Source organism: Lissotriton vulgaris, chromosome 4_1, assembly GCF_964263255.1.
Source record: "Lissotriton vulgaris chromosome 4_1, aLisVul1.2, whole genome shotgun sequence".
NCBI classification, from domain to species: Eukaryota; Metazoa; Chordata; class Amphibia; order Caudata; family Salamandridae; genus Lissotriton; species Lissotriton vulgaris.
In genome coordinates, this window is record NC_141691.1 from 118,153,104 (window position 1) to 118,163,595 (window position 10,492).

General features: G+C 44.7%; 1 protein-coding gene across 2 annotated transcripts in view; it reads left to right on the plus strand.

The window, feature by feature from the left end:
- The window catches only part of LOC147718446 (rho GTPase-activating protein 20-like), a 489,762-nt gene extending 484,994 nt beyond the window's left edge, over positions 1–4,768 (plus strand). For both annotated transcript variants that reach the window (XM_086918365.1, XM_086918366.1), the window contains one exon: positions 1,692–4,768. In XM_086918365.1, the coding sequence (XP_086774491.1) occupies positions 1,692–3,421 (1,730 nt within the window). In that variant the 3' untranslated portion in view covers positions 3,422–4,768. The remainder of the gene's footprint in view (positions 1–1,691) is intronic.
- The last annotated feature ends 5,724 nt before the right edge of the window (positions 4,769–10,492 follow it).

A 10,492-nucleotide genomic window follows, 5' to 3' on the forward strand; every position in this document is an offset into this window, starting at 1 on the left:
TGGTCTGAGGTAGGCACGTTAGCGCTATTTTTAGACTGTGTTATAGAGATGCACAGCTCCAATATGAGGTGCCCTAGTTGACAAAGGACATCACTGACCTGACCAGTAGACTAATTCAACAAATTAGTTACATTGAATGCATTACCACTGCTCTTAAAGAAGGCAATCAAAACCACACACGAGTGTTATAGATGTATATATATGTCACAATTCAGCAGACTTGCCAAGATTTATGGTGAGAGCTCACAAAAGCCCAAAACCTGAACAGCTGGAAGATATATATATGAAGAGGGCGATTGTTGAGGTTCTCAGAATTCTTCACCAAGTGGGAGGTTAGCAGTTCCATCTTCCTCACTCATGCAAGAATAGTTACTATAATTCCATAATATTAATCAAGTGACACTGGGTTTGGGAGAGATGAAAGGCTTGTTTGGACATTATATCCTACAGAAAGTAAGACCCTTGATCACTTGGAGGTGGCATGGAATTCAGATTTAGGGGAAGAGATAAGTGAACTAAACCAGAACATGGGGAGCCAATGGTCTATGCGAATTAGTGATAGGTAACAATAAATGCTACAATTAGACTGATCAGCAATAAGTGTATACACACAATATATATGACTAACCAGGTGATGCCTAGGATTAATCTGGATTACTGTAATAATTTGCCCCAAATATATAATAACTCACAACCACCAATATTGCCTACACCACCCTTGTTACTACGTGATTTTATTTATAAAGGTCAAAGAGGAGTGAATGGTTAAATTACAGTCTTATTTAATTTGGCTGTAAATAATTGTTGATTAAGTGCATTTATTGACCATACTCCTTGTTGTCTTTTCGAATTTGTCAATAAAAGCAAATGTATATGTATTTACTGTTTGTAGTCTTTTTGTTTGAAGTCTTATGTAATGCATGATGTGCTAAATTTGTTTTGGGTTTATTTGTAGTGTTTGATGTTTATTAATTGAATGTATTGTAAATATTGAATTGCACAGTTGTTCCTTTTCTAAAAAAAGCAAATCAACTTTTTGAAAAAGAAAAAATAAATGAATGGTAGAAAATAAAAATACCTGGTCAAAATACAAAAGTTCTGTCTTTGACCTTTATAAATAAAATCACTTAGTAACAAGGGTGGTGTAGGCAATATTGGTGGTTGTGAGTTTAAAAAGGGTCCAGCCTACCCCACGCTCTGATGGACCTATCTCCTTAGTCTCACCAAATATATAATAAGCACTGGTATTTACATTCAAATTTAGTATAGACTATAGAGTAAAACAAACTTTCTGGAAGGAGGTCATACAAAATGAGTGTCTTCCAACTGGCATTGAGCTTCGTGTTAGCGTGCACCGCTTCCTACTAGGATTAGTAGCTTGTAAGAAAGGAGACCAGGTACTGACCCCAGTAGTTGAACCAAAGAACTAGAGGTGGTACTAGCTACAAGGAAAACAGCATTACAGTGGAAAAGGTCTGTGGCTTCGGCATCCAAATCCTGGGAGACAGACATGGTAAGGTAGGAGATGCGTAGTCTGGGAGATAGCAGGAGGTACGGATCTGGTAGGCGCTTCTGACTGCTGTAGGGATAACTGTTGTGAATTGTGTGGTGTGTCATGTTGTTGAACACCAACAAAATATATATATATTTAAACGTATTTACATGAAGTAAACTTTTAAATTCTATTTCAGGCATCCATCTGCTTCAACACCAAGATTCCTCCGATGAGCTTGAATTTGCGGCTTCGGATCTGGAAAGGCCAGAAGATCCTCTGAGAAACAATGAAGGCGAGCTCTTTGGTGCTTCAAGTGGCTCTCTTCTGGATGAAGATAGAGAGGATTGGGACTTGTTTAGCGAGATTGCAGCCTGTTACCAAAACAAATCCAGAAAGCACAACAGCACTGACACTTATGACAAGTCCTCCTTCAACTCCATTGACTCGAAATGCGCCCTGAACCCCACGAGGGACCGCTGCTCCTCAGAACCAAGTGTATGTATGAGCTCACAGCTTCCTGTTCAAACTCATGAGCCAGTTGCTCGTCAGTCGAGCTGCGATGCCACCATAATGCGCAATCATGTTGATTACATCCAAAGGCTCAAGCAGTTGCAGCTTGAGAGCCAGAAGCTAATTGGTGAAAGCCTCACCCCTGGCACAAATAGAACCAGGAAGAACTTTTGGAGGTCGCCTCAGACCAGTTCTAAAATAAAGCACTTTGGCCCCCAGAAGAATACATCCAACAGGTCTAGTTTGTCCAGTCTGTCGTCTTCCACCCCTTCACCATCAGTTTCCTCACTCAGCTCTTTGGACAGTGCATTCTCCTATTGCTCTGAATCCTCTGTCTTTAGCCCCACCGATGTCTCTTCTCTCCCCTTCATGTTTGGTACATCAGCCAGGCTCCACACGCTCTCTCCGGAGAACTCAAACAAAGTCTTGAAGGAATGGCATATGACCTTGCCCTTCAATCTAGATAGTAATTGTGGTGATCTGGACTCCTGCAGTGAATATGATGAAAAAGAGGACGAATGTAGCAGTAGCATGAGGGAAGCAGAGGGGTTTTCTCGCATCAAAGCAACAGCTGTGGAAAATCAAATCAACAGCACAGATTGGAAAACTGAGGGTAAAGATATACCATGCCAAGCTGGGTCTGAAGTAGAGCAAAATGTCTCTACCAGTTTGCAAGAAAACAGCCAACAAACAGACAGTTATTGTGCCTCAACTGAGGCATCCGGTCACATTCAGAGAGGGCATAGAGAAACCTCAGTGAAACATATAGAGATAAAAAAACTTGATGTTAACCAAGCAGGTCAGGACTCACTTAAGCGTACAAAGATAGCCTTCTATATGGCACCAAACATACTACACACAAGCTCTGTGGATGAGCAGGAGAAGCCTAGTTATTCAGTGGAAGCAAGTCCCTCTCCCAACAGCCCAGATGAAGGTATTGAGTCAAAGACCTTGCAAGCTGTGGAGGTTCAGATACCTCAAACTGTTTTTTATGGACAAAACACTCCATTGGTTCTTCATTCAGTCTCCCGTAAACACCGCCATGCAACAGGTAGCCCACAGTGGCAAACCCAGTGGAAGCACACCTTCAAAAAAACAATCACTAGGGAGAAAACTGTAGATAACACCCACCATCCACTTCCTGAACATGTATTCCAACCACCAGAGCTTCCCAAAAGCCATGGTAAGAGCAGTAGCACCTTCAGCCATACAATCCGCATCATATTGCCAGCATCGGTGCGTAACACCGTCAAGGAGTACTTTAAGCACAGCGAGTCGAAAAACTGCTGTGCGGATGTAGAAGCAGTGGAAAGCGAACTCATCCAGACCACGGCAGAATGGCGGAGAAAGCCATGCACTGACTTGCCAAAGGAAGCCCTAGAAACAGTGACTTTTGCAGAGGAGACATTTGTGTAGGGAAAGGGCTACCAGAAGGCACTACCTGTTGATGTGATACCTTGTTTTTTAGTTTGACTGGTGGGGACAGGGAAGTATTATGTGGAGCGAATGTGTACATTGAGTCTGGTGTGTAATTACAAGAGCTGTTCTTGTAAGCTGTTATACCTTCTGTTGCAGTCTACCAAGTGATTTTCCTGTCATCCTGAATCATGGATTTGAGGCGCCTTTTCTTATTAGAGTGACTTTTTTTATTTATTGTTGCCATGTTTCTTTTTTATTGTCAGTCTTTTGTACAATGCAATCTTGATTGCTGCAAGCTAACAATATTCACCTTACATCTGTGTCCCATATTTTTTACAAAATTTACACCAGTAAAAGACAACATGCTGTCTTAGCTCTTTTAGTGGGAAATCCAGGAGATGCAAAGTGTAGTCATGGCCAATTGTTATTACTGGGTACGCAGGGTACATACTTTTAAATTAGATTGTTGGGGAATGTAGACGTATGTGGGTAGAGAATGAGGGCAAGTGAACTGCTAACATAGTTAGAATGTTGAATGGAAGGGAAAGTGATTCATTGAGGAAAATATTTTACTGCAAAGTATTGAAAGAAAGGGAGAGGCTTGAGTGGTTGTTTGAATAATTACCTGTGTTAGAATGAACCTATTGAGGTGGCTTTACGAGGCGCTGCACTTCCGGGAAGTCTCATTGGCCCATAAACTCTAATTTCACCTTTGAAACCATTATGACTTTGTGGGTGTTTACCATATCTGCATTGACCATGCCCATGATACTTCAAGGGAAACTAATCTCAGTTCCCATTGGTCGCAGTTACTACTATGGTAAGAGTGGAATAGAAACCGGTTAATTGAAGAAAATATGTTGCAAAATTTTAAGAGGGAAAAGCGAGAAAGGCTGTCTAATTAGATACATGTGTCAGAATGAATTTTTTTCATAATGATGATTGATTTTATTTGTAAATATGATTTATGAGGCCTTTCGTCTTCAGCTTTGATAACCCAGGCTAATCAATACCTGAATCTGGATTTTCCACCAATAGGGTGAAAGATGGCTTCAGTTTTATTATTGTATAAACCTTGTGAATATTGAAGGCAGAGATTGCCCCAGCTGTCTAATACCCTGGAAGACCTGGCTAGTGTTTGTGTCACTGTGTTTTCATCACATCAACCTTACATGCTGTGCAATAGTTAAAGATGTACATAATAATTGCTTTATCAAAGATTTTCAACCATCATTGTTTTTTTTTCACACAAGCACTACGAAATAAGTTACAGTTTTGTTTTTCTTTTCAATGCAAAAAAGGGTTGTAATTATTTCAATAAAAGACAGACAATTACGCGCTTTAGGAATGTTGTGTTATTCACCTGTTTGACTTGGACACGTCCTTTGGAAGCTTTGTGCTATAGCTTAGTGGCTGCTGCAAATGCGTTATGTCTTATATCCATGAGAGATATCTAGCTGTAGATTCCTTACCTTTGAATATTCCCCAGGCATCAGACTGGATCCGGATTGTTTTTTGCAATCCCTCTATATGCTGGTTGGTGGCATTGTTCATCTACACGTTGCGTCGCTCACGCCGGAATTGACATGCACGGTGTTCATATAGGTGCCACCTAAGTTCCTTCTTTTCCCCGCCATCAACACTGATCTGGACGAGCTCCCTTCAGTCATTTTTTGACTGGATTTGTTCAATGTTCTGTTGACAGCTAGTCTAACTATTTTTCAGGATGTCTCTGAAGAGACCCACCGGGTTTGAGCCTTGTGGAGCCTGTCATCGACAGATGTCAGTAAAGGACCCCCACTTAGTGTGTCTGTGGGGCCTGGAGAGGAACTTGAGTGGAGTGCCAGACCATGAACCCCATGAGCCCTCTGCGAGTGGGTGAGGGATCTCTGGCTGCTCATCATGCAATTCTGTGCTGCTCCAGGTCCCGTTTGTGAGGGAGGTCTCGGGACTGCTTCCAGAGTTTTTAGCATTAATCCTCAACACAATCCTGGACTTCTTCTGGTAAGTGTTATAAGCATTCAGGCCCCATGGGTTGAGGCCTTCCTCCACCCTTGGTAGCAGTCAGCTCCTCGGGATCCATTGGTGGCTCCAGAACAGATCTGGACTGAGCTTTGTGACTTCTTCTGGAGAACATTACAGTGGCGCCGTCCCCAGCGCCACTATCGCCCATTGAAGGCGCCCAAACTATTGTGATTCCCGACTCCAATATGGAGTCAGACTGGTGTCACACATCGTCGGTTTTGGTGCCGACCAGGCCAACACGACCTGAATTAGAGTGACGTCCTATTTCCCTGAAGGGCCCACTGAGGAACACGAATGTAGGGGATCTGCGGATCCCTATGGCTATTCCAACCCGTTAGCAGAGTCCATGGCCGATCACATCTGGTACGAGGAATTTGCTGACGCCAGTAGCTTGAACACATCACCAGAGGCTGGCCTCATCTCTCTTCCCACAGTGGCTACAGAGGAAGTGGGTTCTTTCAGGATGGTGGTCCAGAGGGCATCTGAGGTCCTCTACCTGATGCTGCCAATAGTTGAGGTCAAGACTAATGTCTTGACAGAGATTCTTCAGGCCAGAGTATCCTCCTCAGAACCCTTACTTCTCTTCAATGAATCCCGTACAGAGGTCAAGCTCGGGCCTGGCTCAAGCCATGCACATGTACTCTTGTGCACAGGGCAATTGCTCTCTGCCCTTGCCCCACTCCCAGCACCCCACCCCTGAAAGCCTGGTGATTCCGGCCTCATCCTCCAAGATAAATCCCAGCTCACTCCCCACCATTCCATCGGATAGGGAATCCAAGAGGTTGGATACCTTTGGTAACAGAATTTTCCCTTCCCCCAGCCTGGCACTGTGGACTGTGAACACTGCATGCTAATTGGGCTGTTATTCCCACACTGTGGATTTGGTTGTGCAAGTGCTGAACATGGTCCTGGATAAGGCTCGGGTCATACTCTTTCAAGGTTACGCTGACGGAAAAGATGCATCAAAGTTCACCATCAGATGCAGATACAACTGAATCGATTGGCAAAGCCATTGCTTCAACAGTGGTGCTTCGATGTCACACCTGGCTGATTACTACTGGCTTTCAGGATGATGTCCAGGCATTCCTCATGGGCATGCCCTTCGATGGGACTCACCTTTTCGGCAACAAGGCAGGTTTGACTCTGGAACAATTCATGGACAATAGAGCCACTGCCAGGTTATTGGGACTCACCATGGCCCCAGGATAGCCACAATCTACCTTCTGCCCCTTCTTGTGTATGGCAGGGGCTATCAGCTGTGTCCATTTCCCTCCAGCCACCACCACTGGCAGTCATCACAGTCCTTTCATGGGCTGCGGCTCACACAAACCCCCTGGGAACTAGAGCCAGGATTCCACCCAATCTGGCCCCCCCTCCCTCCGGCAACTCATAAGCCTCTTTAGTTTGCCCCCTTTCCACCTTAAGCACCTGGTTGGTGGCAGTATTCGGTACCACCTGCACCAGTGGCAGGAAATAACTTCATACATGTGAGTACTTCAAATCGGCCATCCTTGCCACCATCCTCCGATTGACTGATGGAGGACCGACTCTCGCTCTTGCTACAGGAAGTACTGGCTCTTCTGGCCAAAGGAGCCATCAAGAAGGTACCGGCATCAGAATTAGGTTGTGTTTCTATTCCCGCAACTTTCTGGCACTGAAGAAGGATAGAGGCTTCTGTCCCATATTAGACCTATGTCCTTGCAACTCCTTTCTGAAAAAGGAAAAATTCAAGATGCTCATCTTGACTCTGATATTATCTGCTCTAAACTCTCCCAACTATCGCTGACGGGAGAGTTGCAGCAAAGTTCACCATCAGATGCGGATTGGATATGACCGACTCGCTTGGCAGAGCCACTGCTTCAGCAGTGGTGCTTCGATGTCACGCCTGGCTGAAGACTACTGGCTTTTTGGATGGTGTCTAGGCATCCCTTATGGGCATACCCTTTGATGGGACTTGCCTTTTCAGCAACAAGGCAGATTCAGCTCTGGAACAATTCATGGACAGTAGGGTCACTGCCAGGTTATTGGTACTCACCATGGCCCTGCGACAGCTGCATTTCACCTTCCGCCCCTTCCACATCTATGACAGGGACTACCAGCTGCTTCCATTTCTCTCCAGCAACCACGGCCAGCAGTCATCACAGTCCTTTTGTGGCTGCAGACCCTGGAGACCGGATATTCGTTTTGTACTTGCAGGAAGCTTACTTACATATCCCCATCCTGCCTGCCCACAAATGGTACCAGTGGTTCACGTGGGACACAAGCACTTGTGATTCACTGTGCTCACATTTGGCCTCACAGATGTTTACTAAAGTACTGGCGGAGGTTGCAGCACATCTGCGAAGGTTAGGGGTTCCGGACTTCTCCTACCTCGTCGACTGGCTGATGAAAGTGGGATTGCCCAGGCAGTTGTCTTACAACTCCAGACTACGGCAAACTTCCTGCATTTGCTGGGGTTTATTATAAATGTGCTTAAACCACATCTGACTCCCTCTCAAATGCTTCATCTGAGCTGTTCTAGATAAAGTGCAGTTTCTGGGTTTTCCGCCAGAACAGCGAGTCCAGGTTTTTGGGCCATTATTGTGATGTTTTGGTCTCTACCCTGGATTTCTGTGAGGCTGCTGGACCCCATCGCCTCCTGCATCCCGCTGGTAAAGCATACCTCTTGGCATATGAGTGCTCTGCAGAGGGACTTGAAGACCAAGTGGGCACAATATTAGTGGAATCTCTGATCTGGTCCAGATATCGAGCAAAAGCTCTGCAGTGGTGGCTGACTGACCGTGATTGGGTCAATGGCAGACCCCTCTCCCTTCCCCACCCAGAGCTCACAATGGTGACAGATAGATTACTTCTGGGATGGGGCGGCCATCTGGGAGAAGCAGGGATCAGAGGACTCTGGTCTCCGGCAGAGTCTCAGCATCACATCAATCTGCTGAAGTTACGAGTCATTCATCTGGCATTAAAAGCCTTTCTTCCTTCAATCAAGTGAAGGCTATTTCAGGTGTTCACAGACACCACCAACACCTTGTGGTATTGGCTCAAGCAAGGCAAGCTGGTGCCGTGGACCCAGTGTCAAGAGGCCATGTCTCTTGGACATGACTGGAACCTGAGGGCATTTTCCTTGTGGCTCAACATCTGGTGGATTCTTTGAACACCACAGCAGACAAACTCAGCTGTAGAAGCTTTGTGGATCACAAACAATGTCTCCATCTGGAGGTGGTTCAAGGTCTCCTCAGAGATTGGGGGAACCTTGGGTAGATCTTTTAGAGAACACAGAATGTCAACACTTCTGCCCACTGGAGTTTCCTAGGCGGTACTCGTTCGGAGAAGCATTTTGTTTTGAGAGCAGCTCATGACTCCTGCACGCCTTTCCACTGATGCCACTCCACTCCAGAGTTCTCAAGAAGATTAAGAATGACTGGGCCCATATTATCATAGTGGCCCCGGCGGACTGGGCAAGGAGAATAAGGTATCCTAAACTACTAAGCATGAGAGTCTGTCCTCTGATCAGGCTGTCCCTCCAGGAGGAAATGCTGTTGCAGCAGCAAGACTGAGAAACAAATAAGGTTCTGGATCCTACGTCTACCCAGCCCGGATCTCAACAACAGGGTAAACAGAACAAAGTGGCTGGATAGGAAAAATTCATATCGTGAGTAATAGCGACGCAGTCAATGTGTACTACGTAGCCACAGTCATAAGTACCAAAGCAAATTTATTTTCTTTTTCTGGTTTTTCAAAATTTCAAAGACACAAGGGCAAACCAAGGACTGTCACGACAGTGATTTCATGAGTACAATATCTACACATATACAAAAGTACAAATATACAATATTTACAATATGAATGAAGCAAAACGAATGAAAGCAAATAAGCAGAAATGACACACAAAAAACAATGAATAAATACAATATTCACAAATTAATTGCATTCATAAACAGTGAAAAATTCGTGCAAGAAGCAAGGGGACAACCAGTCCGTGGGAATGTGAAACCAAGGGACAGGCGGGGACAGATGGAATGGGACGCCTGCCTGCCTGACAACACTGCGGTACAATATTTATGTTGGGTTGCACAGCTAGGATCTCAAGTGATGGACAACTTTCTTCACTGTTCCCAGTCCCCGTCCTGAAGAGAACCCTAAATTCCCGGGTTCGAAACGCGTCGACACCTTCACCCTGCGGTTATTCACAAGGGTGCATCTAGGAAAAGAAATTGTCCATCACTTGAGATCCTAGCTGTGCAACCCAACATAAATATTGTACCGCAGTGTTGTCAGGCAGGCAGGCGTCCCATTCCATCTGTCCCCGCCTGTCCCTTGGTTTCACATTCCCACGGACTGGTTGTCCCCTTGCTTCTTGCACGAATTTTTCACTGTTTATGAATGCAATTAATTTGTGAATATTGTATTTATTCATTGTTTTTTGTGTGTCATTTCTGCTTATTTGCTTTCATTCGTTTTGCTTCATTCATATTGTAAATATTGTATATTTGTACTTTTGTATATGTGTAGATATTGTACTCATGAAATCACTGTCGTGACAGTCCTTGGTTTGCCCTTGTGTCTTTGAAATTTTGAAAAACCATAAAAAGAAAATAAATTTGCGTTGGTACTTATGACTGTGGCTACGTAGTACACATTGACTGCGTCGCTATTACTCACGATATGAATTTTTCCTATCCAGCCACTTTGTTCTGTTTACCCTGTTGCAGCAGCAAGGCATGATTCTACACTCAGACCTGTCCACTGTCCTCCAACATGCGTGAAGATTCAGCAGTGAAAGTTGAGTGTTCAGCCTCCCTCCTGAAGTGTTTTGTCATCTTGGCAGTCAGGCGTCCCTCACCCAAAATGATTTACACCTGCCGATGTGACAAGTTTGTAGCTTGGTGTGTAACCTAATCTGTTGATCCTTTGCAAATTGTTCTGAAGTTCTTGAAGTGATTACACGCAGACAGGTAAGTGAAGAGCACTAGATTTAATGACCGTTCATCTCCACAGCTTCCAGGGAACAGTTACAGCTGACCCTGGATTTCAAACATCAACATT